At 42.2% G+C, this 13,994-nt stretch overlaps 1 protein-coding gene across 12 annotated transcripts in view; it reads right to left on the reverse strand.

Moving 5' to 3' along the window:
• Positions 1–13,994, reverse strand: part of NFIA (nuclear factor I A) — a 242,298-nt gene that overhangs the window by 101,142 nt on the left and 127,162 nt on the right. For all 12 annotated transcript variants that reach the window (XM_066556114.1, XM_066556112.1, XM_066556113.1 and 9 more), the window contains exon 3: positions 6,049–6,114. In XM_066556114.1, the coding sequence (XP_066412211.1) occupies positions 6,049–6,114 (66 nt within the window). The remainder of the gene's footprint in view (positions 1–6,048; positions 6,115–13,994) is intronic.

Here is a 13,994-nt window from a genome sequence, read left to right on the forward strand (position 1 = left end):
TTCTTTCCTAATATTTCAGATGATTCTTCATGACAGTCATGAATCTGGATGGGAAATACACCTGGACGCTGCAAAGCTTCAATTCTAGATTATTATGATTGAAATGCTGTATTTCCAGTTCTTTTTGGGAATGTAGTGCAATGAAATAAGATGAAGGAAATGCAAGACTACATCACACATAAGCTAAATTTATAACCAGACATATCTGCTTTTGTTTCCTTGGGAAACGCTGGCTCTCAGAGCTGCCTACAGGCACTCTCAGGGGGTGATGAAACGCAGGTTGGACCTCATCAGCCCTTTCTTGGCTGATGGGTCCTGTTAGACTCAACAGCCTGTCCTGCCCAGTCCCAGAAGAGACCAAACCCCACCAGTACTCCCAGACTCGGCCACAGCTTCCAAGCCTGGACAAATTTCCCCACTGCTGTTCCCAGTCAGCACACAACGTGATCCGTAAGGGTGCAAATCTGTTCAGAATTTGGTCCTGGCAAGTTACAAAGGTGCAAACAAGCTGACATCACCAGGAGCTTTGACTTCAGCGCCAGCAATGAGATTCCTTATTGGAAATGCTAAGGGCTTTTTTTTTAAAGCTTTTTCTGAAGAAAGTTAATTTTAGATTAGTCCCTCAGGCTGTGATAACTCCTCAGCGTGGCTCTGTAAACAAGAGAGGAGAGTCTTCTTGCATTTATAAGATTCTGATGCAAATAATCCCATGAACAAGAACATTAATAAAAGCTGCCGTTACTGTATTACTGCCTTTGCAGCTGTAACTGATAGAAAACTTTCTCTGCAAGGCTCAGTTATCTCCTGAAAATGAGGTGTTTCAGGAATGTTAGTCATCTGAGACCGTGTGTTTTCTAACAGCACCAGTTTCAGCATTGTGCGTTCGGAGGGCTGCTCGCGTCCTTGCACTCCTCAGGTGGGAGCTGAGGGGCTTATCCAAGGACAGGGGAGCCTCCAGACAGCCCCAGCACCTCCTTGGAGAGTTGGCGTCGAGCTCTGTTTTAGCTCTGAAAGCCTGTGAGGCAGCTGGAAGGAGTGGAGAGGAGAGGTCGGGCATGGCCTGAGCAGAAGGGACGGCCTTGGAAGGCAGAACATTTCCCCTTGTTAAAATTTTGTCTGTGGAATGAACTGGATGTCCCTCAGCTGCCATTTAACCTGGAATGAGTGATGGGGACAGCCACCAAGAGCAGTCACCAGTTCTCTGCTTGGGATGAGGGTTTGAAGGGTGAGCTCTGGGTCTGAGAAGAGTGTCCAAGCTTTAGACTAGGCAGGCACTGCTTCCCCTGCACAGCCCAAGCTATCCCACTGCTTGGAATGCCACATTTGAGACCAGAATGAAAGCATTCACGGGGGACTGGACTCTGCAGCCTGTTACTTTAGGCTTAGGGGTCTTCCCACACATAATCTTCTCCTCCCTTTCAGCCAAAGCTAAATCATGCCCTCTGTGACCAGCTTTGCCTGGAGAAGAAGAAACTTCTCTTTGCATTTGTTCCCACTGTGGCCTTCTCTTCCCCCCACGGCTCAGGCACCAGAAATTCTTCCTTTCTGTTTATAGGCATGGAAAAGTAAGCATATACTTAAGCATTTTTCTGAAGTTTAATACTCAAGTCCAACCCTACTTAAGCAAAGAATTCACAGATGATATTTACAAGTCCAGTGTAATTACTGCAGGGCTGAAAAACGAGTTCTGCGAGTTACGGTGCATCATTGTTTTTCTTTTTTCTTTTTTTTTTTTAATGTTTCAATGAACAATGTGCCTTTTATTTCCTGCAGTGCTGTTCAGGTACTTGCAGCTCAAAGCAATGAGACTGCATTAAAGCCAAAACAGCATTTAGTTTGGGCATTACACATTTTTAATTTTTAGAGAAATGCCTCTCCCTCTTCAGAAATTGTTTGAGCAATGGATTTGGCACACATTTGCAATCAGCTGTAATAATGACTGCTGCCCTGCTCACTTGAAATGGGAGAATTCCCCAACTTCTTTAAAAAGAACTCGCTCATCTACAATCAAAGTGCTGTGCTACCAACTCTGAGCCACCAAACCACAGTCCCCTGCTGGAGAGCAGGCTGTCAGAAATGACACAGCATTCTCCTGCTCTGCACTGCACACCTCGTGTGCGCCTTTACGCTGCACTTATTCATTCACCAGTGCCACCACATCAAACACAAACACTGCCTGACATCCCCTCACTGACAGCAGCAGCACAGCTCTGTACCACACTTATTAAGTGCTCTGCTACATCCTCCCTGCCTTTCTCCAGAGTTCAGCTCCTGATGGAGCAGAGCAGGATCCGACTTTTAATATTCTCTGAAAGCCAGAATGGCAAATATCCCCACTTTGCAGACAAAAAGACCAAAAGGTTTCCCTACAAAAGTTTAAAATAATCCTACTTGCAAAAAGAAAATCTATCTGATAGCTGTTTCCACGACTGAAAGTGAGAATAAAAGCCTAAGAGAGTGTCCACAGCAGTGCTGAGCTGGGAATTCAGTTGTTCCTGATCCCCAGGCATGCAGTCACTTCACTACATCAGACTACCCATTTTGTCATCCTCACTTCACTGAAAACTAGTTTGTTTATAAAACACAACACCAAACCAGTGCATTTAACAAGATTTAAAATCAATAACCCCCTTTTCTTTTCTTTTTTTTTTTGTTTTTTTTTTTGATTGGGTGAATTGCAAAATCACTTTGTGGTGCCAACTGAAATGAAGCTTTTACATACCACTAGGCAACTACAAAAGTGGGGAATTTTCCACATGGGTGTTCCACCCAGCTGGTCAGAAAAAAACCCTCGTTTGAGCAAAATATCAGGGCATCAAAAAATGTTCTTGCCTTTCAGATGAAGTCGCTGGCCTCTTTCATTATTGCTCCTGCAAATTTCCTCACCCATATAATAAGCAGAGGAATTCTGGATTTTCTGCCTGTCCCCAAAAAGCTGTTTCCCATGGTGACAGAGCAGCACACCCTGTGTTGGTTTTACCCCCAGCTCCAGCACAAAACATCTGGACCTTGAACCGTCCATGCACCAACAAGTCCTGTCTTGCCTGCATGTTTCCCTTTCATGGCCATCACGCTGCATCTCTGTCTTTAGAAAGAATTAAATGCTTAATATTTCTGTTAAATATTTGCCCTGGTGACTGGATGACTGCCTGGAAACTATTCTGTCTTAATGAAGGCTGAGGGAAAGGCCAGAGTTGGTGTTGAAGCCACCACTAAGAGCAGAAGATGTCACCACCTTCCCTATCTGTGATGATCCTGCTCCAGAAAATGAACCAGCAAAGCCCACTAGAAAAAAAAACAGGAGTGGTTCTAAAAAAAAAAAGCTTTTTTTTTCCCATGAACTTCACTTCAATGAAGGTTAGGCACACAGGCTTTGCAAAACAACACATACAATTTAGGATGATAAATTAAAATCTGTAGTAGGAGGCCTTCTTTTTCAGGGCCGTATAGTTGACCCTTCTGAACCTACATTACTCAAGGTATGCAAAATATATGTGTATAATAAATAGCTCTAGAATTTATGGAGTGGAACAGAAAGGATATTAACAGGCAAGTAGAGAGGCTGTATAACCCTCACAAGGCCTTTAAAGATTTATTTTTTTAAAATGAAGGAATGCATGCATGGAAAAGGCAGCCCTGAATCGATACACTTCTTTGTGCCTTCCAGAAACACATGCAAAAATGCTTCCAAATCTGCCCTCAATCTGGTCACTCCACTGTTGGCATCAGTGGGAATGAGATTATTCACGATTCTATTTTTTCTTCGACTCAAAAAAAAAAAAAAAAAAAGAAAAAAGAAAAAAAGAAAAAAAATAATTAAAAAAATTTTTTTCTTCTCTGTGTGGGCTCATTCCCACTCTCAGTAAAATCAATTACGAGCCTCCCATTGACTCCTGAGGGATTTGGATCAGGCCCTGTGGAAGTGGGTCTACAGCAAGTGTAGAACAACGCAGTTAATATGATTTATTGTGTCCGTTCCTGTGCGTGCAGTTTTTCATTTTCTAAAGGCTGCAGTTTTGCTTTCATCCTCACGTCCAGGAGATAAGAGCTGCAGATTTGTGTTGATCTATGCTGGGTACCCCGGAGCTGGGGGCTGTGTGTGCTGGGAATGAGCTCAGCCTGCCCGGGGGGAAGGAGCCCTTCAGGGCCAACACTCTGGCTTAGAAAATCTCCCACACACGCACTGCAGAGGGTGCAGAGCCAGTGAGGAGGCTGCTGCTGCTGCTGTGGTGGGGGAAAAAATACCCTTTAGTAAAACTGAGAAAAAAAAAAAGAGAAAAACCTTTTCCTGTTTATTAAAAAAAAAAAAAAAATTAAAAAAAGTACCTTTTGCAGGTCAGCAGCAAAGTTCCAAGAATTCGCTAAAAGATTGTTTTACAAAGAAGACTCAGGCTCCAAATCAGAGATATTTCATTTCACTAGGCTTTTACAGATTCTACATTATTAAACACTGACATTGCTGCTTTTCGGGGCAGTTCTTGAGTAGCAAGCTTTGTTAAAGACTAAGAAACTGCAGGGTAAGATGAACTGTGCTTTAATAGCTGAGAAAGAATATTATCTAAACATGAAATAATAACATGCTTGGTGCCTAATACATTCTAAATTAAAATATGATTTAATAAACACAGGCAACATATTCCCCATAAAAAAAAAATAGCAGAATTGGCAGAACAAAAATCACAGTTTAGTCAGTTCTTCTCTTAACCTTGCAATCCTTTGGCTACAATTTAGAATTTCTGTGAACAGGATTGATAAGGGAAATTAGGCGCTGTCTTTCAGAAACAACAACCATGTTTTTAAGATGGTATGTTTAGAGATGAACAGCACAAAATCTATCAAAATATGAAACCTTTCATATCTAATGGGACGAAAACACAGGAGCCCAAATAGCCAAAATCTCAGCAGCCCAATGAGCCCTATGTTCCATGTCCTATGAATCATGCTGCTTGTTCAAAGGTTTTTATGAACCTAAACGTCTTCTTCTTCCCTTAATATTAAACTCTAACCCCAAAGCAGTCCAGATGAAGACCCTCAGCCTCACTGTCCCTTGTAGGGGGGTTTAAGGCAAAACAGTTATTGCTCTGTGAAAGGGAAATCACACGTGTATTACTACAGATACAGTATTTCTACAGGGATTTACACATCCCAGAAATGGTGACAGGGCTTCAGAGGCATAAACCCTTTACACAAATTCTTTCCTGTAGAGTAGACCTCAAGTACAATGGATAACACAATCTACATTTGGGTCTTACCAAAAAAAAAGTTCTGGTTACAGATAAAAGAAGTCAAGAAAAACTACTAATAATAATCATCACTTATTCTAAGTCCTAAATATATGTAATAAAACAAAATTCAGTTGCCCATGGGCCAACAAAAATTGTTGAGGTCTACCTTAGCTAAACACAAAAAGGAAGAGAAGCTGTTCCATTACACACAGTCATCTTTTCCCATACAGAAATCCACAGAAATCCACTATTATTGAATGATTCTCTTTTTCCAGGCTGCTTCACAAAGCAAGCCATTGGTCCAGCAGAAGCCATTGCTTCCACTTTGAATCTGTCCTGGTGCAGAGAATATGAGTTTCCCCAAAAGTGCCAGTTCTTCCAATGCTTCCACTGCAGCCACTGCCACTGGAGAACACGGAGAGAAGCACCAAGGAGCTGTAGCTGAACCTCCCTGATCTGTTTTCCTGTTGCATCTGCTCCCCTAAAGGTCATGACTCTAGGCCAAAGGGGCTGAAAGCCTTTGCTATGGAGGAATAAGGATAAGGGTTGCATACAGCAGGCTCTTTAATGGCATCTCCTAATTAAAATTAATTTTAAAGGGGAAAAAAAAAAAGGGTCTCTCCAGGACTGGACAAAGAAATGCTACCTTAGATTAGTGAAGCAGTAGCATTTTAACTATGAGGAGAGTGCACAACCTATTTGTAGCCAACCCATGTCAATTATTCTGAATCATCTTTTTATATTAGACATGGGGAAAAAAAAAATCTTTATAAATATGGGCTGTTTTAATATCCCAAAGCAGGAGCAGCAGGTAAGAACTTACCATTTTCTGGCTGGTCCTTAATATCAGCTTCACTTGGCTGGCTGGGACTTTCAGATTGACTTGAATCTGAAAAACATAAAATACAGCCAAAAATTACAGGGTCTGCTGTGGAAAATAGATCAGAGGCGCCAGACTTCCTCAAAAGGCTGAGAGTACAAACTGAGGACAGGAGTGTTGCACTAGGACATGATAATGCAAAAGTCCTGTGCCTAGGTAATATGTTAGCTAGCCAGAAAAAAAGAAAAAAATAAAAAGAAAAAATTAAAAAAAGGGAATCTTGTTTGTGGCACTACACAGAGTGCTTGGGGTGTGTGTGTTGGCATAAATTAAGCTTTGAGAATCCTTCTTTTTAAAGAAGGCATATTTAAATGACTCTCCTACATGTTTTTTTATAATGCAGCCTCTATGTTGTATACAAACCAGAGCCTTACTCCAACACATAGTAAAGTCTCAAAACATATCTCCAAGCAGGCATAGAAAGGTAACTTAGCAACCCTACATAGTCGGGGAGATTGTTGGCTACACATTTCTGGAACAAAATCTGCAAAACTGAGGGAAGAGCTGATTTTTTTTTGGCGTGCTTTCACAGTGGTTACAGCACCACAAGATCCCTAAAATGCTCGGTGCTGGTGGTGATTTGCAGTGGGATAAGTGAGTCCAGATACTGGATGACCTGCTTTAGAACTTGTGTAAATAATCCCACAACCTCCCAGCTAACACTCTCCAACGAGCAAAATTTATTTGCCTAAAATAATAAAATGACCTATAAAAGGGTGTGTGTAAATACGAGCGTTTTGCATTTTTTACACGTTATTAACTCTATGTGAAGATGATCGCTCTTTGGTCCAAAAATTATTCTTAGTAGAAGCTTTAGTCAAACAGTATTTTCCTTCTTAATTATTTCTGTCACTATGGACTGGAAAAAAAAGTCCCTTTACCTGTGGGAAAAAATATTTTTAAAGAAATCCCTCAAATAACTGGTTTTTTGCAATTAATACATTTTTTTTCCTTCCCCCAGAAATTGTTCTGTAATTTATTGATCCTGTAGAAAAAGTTTTTGCTGTGGAACAAAACTTAGGTGATGAAACCGCTTGCTCAAGCCTCAACACCACCCCTCATTGTGGCAAACCCATTTTCTGGCTTCACCTTGACTTTGCAAAGTTTGGAACGAGCTGTCTGAAATTTGACCACATTTCAGTGAGAAGTCAATGCAAGATCAAAAGGTCACGACACTTAACTGTGATTAAATTGAAAATCTTACTTCTATTGCAACGGAGTCATAACACCACCCCTTCTTTTTCTTTGAGGTATTAATAGTGCTGGAAGAAGCAGTACTACTAGTGACCTTGGGTCAAGCAATGCTAATTTATTGCTTTAAAAAGGTTCCTTGCTTTTAAGCAAATGAAGATTTTAATTACCGCAGAGCACTATAAAGAAAATGCCTATTTTAAATATTCAAATTATATTTTTACCTGCTGACTGTCTGCTTTAGGTATCATTCAGAAGCTTAGAGGACAATCTTGTATAAATTAAAAACTACAAGTAAAAAAAGGCACCCACAAAACAAAACTTGATGAATTTCAGAATATAACCACTCAGAATATTTAGCAAAGAAAGCTTCAGTCATGATACTTCTATTTAAAATCAATTAAATTCCCCTAAAAAGTGATATATATACCCAGTATGTCCCACAATCCATTTCCTCTCTTTTGTATTTATTATTTTTAATATGAAGCTAATGGGGAAAAAAAAAATCCTCACTTCTGCAGTTTTGTTTTAAATATTGATCTACTGAATAATCTCTCCCTGAAGCTGAAATCAGTGCCAGCAGATCACTATGGGGGTAACACGCACAGTGCTGTTGTATTCTGGATTTTGGCAAGAAGTTTCGCGTTTCCGATACCGCAAAGGTAGAAACAAAGGTAAAATATTAGGAATGTAAAATATTTAGTTAACGTTCAAAGTCAACATTCAACGGATTTCATTTTACAGGGCGGGCATTGGCCTTTTGCTTATTTTTTAGGTTTTACTTTCCCTCCAGCCAGCCATGGCTCAATCAGAGTTTGGGCTTTATGTTTCAAGTAGGCTCGGAATTCCACAAAAATTCATAGATTTGGAGAAGTTCCTGCTGAAATGTGGGACTGGGAGCATGTTTCCCTTCCCTAAAATTTGGAACGAGCCAGGGCCGCGGTGGCGGCCGCGGGAGCCGGGCTCGGCGCTGGCACCTTGGCTCCAGCACAGCCCTGCAGCCGGTGGGCAGCACACACAGCCCGAGCTGCTCCTGGCTTGGGAGGAACAAACAAAGTACTTTTGTCTGCCTCGAGTGCTGTTTTTCCAACACCAAGGCTGGTGGCACAAGAGGGGCTCCACTGGCCGTAGGACGTTTGTTTGCACGCCGAATCTTTAACTTTCTCCCTTCATCACCACGATAGCGTTTTTCCCTAATTCTGCTTCCCCGCAACCCGCCCCTTCTGCTGAAATTAAATATTAATTTCCCAGGAAAAGACAACACAGCTTTAAGCACTATTCTTTGTGGAGAGGCACAGGGCAGTAAAACACAGGACGAGGTAGAATTAAAGCCACTCAATCCTGCGGTGGGGATCACGGGAGGCTACCGAAAACATGGACTGGGCAAGCGTGTGCTCAGCATTGTTATGCAAGGTGGCATCTTGTGGAAACCCCAGATAAGAAGACTGAGTTGAGGCACTTAGCCAAAATGTTTATATGCAGAATTTTGCTTCCCTGATTTTATTCAGATGCCGCAGATGATCCGGCACATATAAATGTGCCGCCACATGGTTAAGGGATTGGCAAAATCAGAGCCGTTGTGTTTTACAGTCTTGCCTAGGACGAGGGAGTCTTGCTCAGCCTCCACCACTCGCTCTCTGCTTTTTCAGCAGTTGGCACTAACTCCTGTCGGGGCTTTTTTGTTGTTTTGCACATGGAAACTTTCAAATTCCAGTTTTCTGAACGTTCAGTGTTTTGCGGGCTCGGCTACAACAGGAGGGGGAATGTCTGTCCTGCTGAGTCAGTTAGCCAAACAGGTGACCGGAGGAATAAATTAATTTTTGCCCATACATAATTGATATAAATGGAAGATCGTTTTCATAAGCATTTGCATTAAATCAATAAAATCACTTACTATAGAGCAGTTTAACAATTCATTTGATTTTCTCTTTTCTATATATTTGATAGCCACTCTGCAAAACAGTATACACTTTATGCCTATTTTCTTTAGCAACAACACTGCCAGTTAAATTCTACCACCTGCAATAATTAGAGCCATTGGAAAACATACAAAACAAAATATACAGTAGATGCGAGCCCCTCTTGAATCCACGGCCCCCTGCGGCAACGAGTTTCATTGGTGCCTTAAGCTAAGGCTGGTAGGAAGCCAAAGAATCTGTATATTACAATAAAGTGCATGTTATTAAGGGGAGGATTTAAATGATTTCAGATGGAGTTGGAAATATTATAGTGAGGAACCACTATTAAGATTGCTGATTAAAAAAAAAAAAATCACCAAGGAATCTAGTTTTATGTTTAAGGAAGCTTAACCTTGAATAGCACAATGGGTTTTATTTGGGGTTTTTTTTAGTTAGAGAAAAGTTAGTGGCTGGAATTTTTAACCCTGAGCTAGCTGGGGTTTGAGTGAGTCTGTGCACTGGGCTCAAGGTTACTGGTCAAGAGAAGCTCAAGGGGATCTGGTATCAACCACAACCATGGCAAACAGGATCAAAAAACCATGTTGAAGCTATTTTACTCTCCACTTCCAAGAATCAATTATGATTAAGGGATAAAGGAAAAAAAATACGCAAATAACAAAACAGGCTAGTTTTTCAAAGTAGCATTTCCTCTCATGTCTCTATTCTCTGTTCCTCTTTGGATCTGTTCCTTAAGCATATGCTACCTCAGCAGGACCCAGCCCCAGATCTGCCTGATCCCAAACCCTACACAGGCAGGGACCTCCAGCTCCGGGACGGAAGCTCTGGACTTTTCAGGCTGCAGTTTTCCTTTTCAGCTGCAGCAGGAGCACAGCTCCAGCTGGGCTGCACGGCGGCTGCATGGAAGCAGGGCTGGCGGCACTGGAAGGGAGCGCTCCATTGTTTGGAAAGAATAAAACCTTCCCAGGAAAGTCTGGCCCGTGGACAGGACCAATGTCAACAGACTGACAATGTTGTTCTTTTTTGTAGACCGTGACACAGACAGTGAAGTGTTGTTGCACTCCTCCACCAAAAAAGCCTCTTTTGAGTGCCATGGCACTTCCAATTGCTAAACCACTCCATGGCCACCTGACTGGGGAGTGACAGGACACTTTGTGGAGCACTCCCAAAAACACGCCGTGTTTTCCAGGGCAGGCTGAATCCAGCCTGGAATTCACTGGGGTGGCAGTGACCCTCCTCATTGTCTGCTGGTTTGCACAGACCCAGTGAGTGCGTGCCAAGATCATTTTTTACCTCTCTAGAGCAGCTCCCCAGCAGAACCTGAGCCTCTGAGCAGCCCTGAGCCTCTGAGCAGCCCGTGAGCTACCACAGGTGCAGACACATCTATCCTGGAAACAGTAAAGGTGATCCCCATGTAGTGCAGGAAAAAAAATGGCCAGTGATGCCAGATGAGCAGGGCAGCACCGCCACTGCCCATGCTGAGCCTGCTCTGCAGTGAAATACAGCAGGTTCCTCTCCTCCACCACCAGCCCAGCACCTCACAGGAGCACCTCAGAAGTGCACAAGTTAAATTTTCCATTCATATCGTGTTTTGGGGGTGGGGGGAATACTGTATAATAAACTGACATATTTTATTCAAGTTTCAGAGCCCTATTTGTAATAAAAAATTTATATGGCTGGGTTGTGTTCATGCAATAAATTTTTCATCTATAATTTTGGGCATGGATTCTACCAAAGATTTATATACATAAAAAAAAAAAAAAAAGTTGAAATCATACTCTTTTATATACAATCTTATGTGGTGAGCTTAAAGGATTTACAAACAGAAACCAGCACCAGGACTGGGGCTTTTTTACACTCACTTTCCCTTCATTATACATTATAATATAAACACATAGGGGTCACTCCATATATGCTACAATTATTATTTACGGCGATTTTGGTGGCTACTAGGATTTCTTTAAAGGAAGGCCTGGCTCTCCATTTTACTCCAGCCATTGCTTTCAAGTCAACTTTTATAGGGAGTTCAAAGTGCTTCATTATCATCTACCTCACCATCGCACATGTACACGCCAGCACCAGATTCCCAGTTTGATTCCATACCCTTGCACTCTATCCCCACGGCTCCCCAACGAGGTTCTGCACTGGTAAAATCCCTGTGGTGCCAGCCTGTTTTTTCTTTTTTATAAGGCGAGGACTCTTAATTCCTGTACACTGGGAAAGAGATTATCTTTGATAATGGAAATGTAAATCAAAGCTTGCTGTTGTTTATTCCAGACAGACATTTGTGTGTTAAGTCTGTTTATCAGGCAACACTTTGTCTAAGCCAGGAAGTAGTCAGCCTTTGTAACAAGATGTATGCAAATGATTTTCCCATCAGCCCCTGCCACAAAACTTTTGTGGCAAAAAAACCCTCCTTGTTACTTCACCAGTAAGACGCTCCTAAGCTACCCCGTAAGCAGACTAGCAACAAAACAGCCAGCTAGACTATGCTGATGAGTTTGAATGAGCCCAAAACATGTGCCCACAGTCTGTTGCTCGGTATTGTAAGCAGACTTTGTGTATTACATCTGTTTATCAGGCAACACTCTGTCTGCTGGGCCGGCTTTGTACCAAGGTGGACGCAAACAAAGATCTCCACAACTCCCCGCCTAACTTTTTTTTTGGCTGCAGAAATTCCCCCTCACTTCCCTCCTCTCTAGGAATAAGAACGCAAAACTTCACCGAGAGGCTGTGAGACCCTAAAGCAGTATCAAAATGGTTTCATTTTAAATCAACTTTCTTTGTTCTCACAAGCCCATAAATGATTTACTGCTATCGTGTGATAGCCTAGAATGTGGGGAATCTGTGTATTCCCATATTTGTTCCTTGATATTACAAACAAGTATTTGATTCACTTCTAAATGTTTGTTTTTAAAACAGTTTACAGCCTTTGATTCCTGCTTACTGATTCATTTCTGGAACATTTTCTATTTATTCCTTTGCAGTAGCAAACGTTAATTTTGACTTAATTCAAATTGTCATCAAAGGCTTCCTTAAGAAATCCCACAGCACAGATTTTATTTGTTATAATAAAATATTCTTAAAGTAAACATCGTGCGACTGTGTTTTTTTAATTCCAAGAGATACAAAAATCCGTTACCCAAAGGATTCAAATTGGTTCAGCCCTTTTTCCTAGACAAAATAAACACTTTAGGACTTTACTTGTTTGTATTCTCCTCAGTGGTGCTGTATGCATCACCAGCTAAAAACAAAGAAACTTTTAGCTGCTCAGACAAAATGCAGAAGCTCCCCAAACAACGAAGCGGGGGGGTGGGGAGGCATTCAGAAAGTCTGACAGTCCATTCAATATAGGGATGATGGCCATAATGCATCCAGGGTCCCCTTGCTAATTAAATATGCATTGGCACAGTTTTGATCGATGCAAGCCATGGATCAGATGACACACCTGCAAAATCTTGAGCCCAGAGCTCCCAGGAAAAGGAAAATACAGGCTGTCTCCTTATCTTTGTTTTCAAAGGCTCTCAATTTCTGTGCTTAGATATCTAATTTAATTCTCTCACCCCTCAGCAAACTGGATTACGAAAGTCAATACTGCCATTGTGCATCGACAGGAACACACAGCTTTCCTTTTATTCAATTTAGCCATGACCTTTAGACAAAGATAATGACAACTGTCTAAAAGTAAGGTAAGGCCTTAAGGAAGACCCTGCTGAGGGGCCCCTCTCGCTTTCTGTGGCTCCTCCAGCCAGGAAGAGCCCACCAGCCATGGAGCAAATCCAGAAATAATTTCCCTCCTCAGCGCACAATGACCAGGAATAGCCTGGCAGAGGGGCTCCCTCGGCCACCAAGGGCTCTTCCCACCCTAGGGACCTGGGACACCCCAACACCAGCAGCCAGACCCTCAGGACCCCTTTGCCAAGAGGTGGCCATGTCTCCGGATGAAGCGCTCCAAGAGCGGAGCCGGGCGCTTGCACGAGGAGGGACCAGGCTGTCCCATTTTTCCTGTGCTGTTGGGGACACAGTAAAATGGAAGGGTCAGGACGGTAGCACCAAGTCCTCATTTCTGGCCCCGGCACTGGGGAAGAACTGCACCCCTAGAGCTGGGATAGAGCTGGGCTCACGGCACAGGGAGCCGCACGCAGCCGCGCGGCGCGACGGCAGGAGGAGGAAGCCGCACGTGGATTTTCCTGGAGCTGAGCTGGAGCCAATGGAAATGACATTACTTTCCAATAGGTCTCGCATCAATATTTTTAGCAGCCTCCCTACAACGAGATAGCATCTTTCTAATACATCTGTAAGGGAAGGAGAGAGAACATGCTCTCAGCTAACGAACAGCTATCAGGCAATAATCCACTTTGGTACCTGCAGATACAGGTTGTACCTGAATCAGTGATGGAGGCATATAAAAATTCATATTGATTGAGCAGCCCAACTCCACAAAATGTGAGCTTCCATGCCGCACAGGGTTTTAATTCTGCAGGATTTTTTTAGCTGCATTTAAAAATACACTTGGCATTTCTAGCTGTGGACCAATATTTTTCTCATGTCTTTTTATACAGATTTGGAGGGAAAGATATTTGTAATGGAAAAAAAATATGTGCAAAGTTGGATTGCTAAGTTTCTGTAATCTTGGGAAATAAAAAAAAGCAGCCTATGTAAGAGCTACAAGAAACCATATGGATCAACAAGAGCTGCCCTCATATCCCTAGGAAATATATATTAACCTACATTTCATCATCATAAACCCCAAAATAAAAAATCTAATTAGAGTCTCTACCC

This window comes from Molothrus aeneus, chromosome 9 (assembly GCF_037042795.1).
Source record: "Molothrus aeneus isolate 106 chromosome 9, BPBGC_Maene_1.0, whole genome shotgun sequence".
NCBI lineage: Eukaryota > Metazoa > Chordata > Aves > Passeriformes > Icteridae > Molothrus > Molothrus aeneus.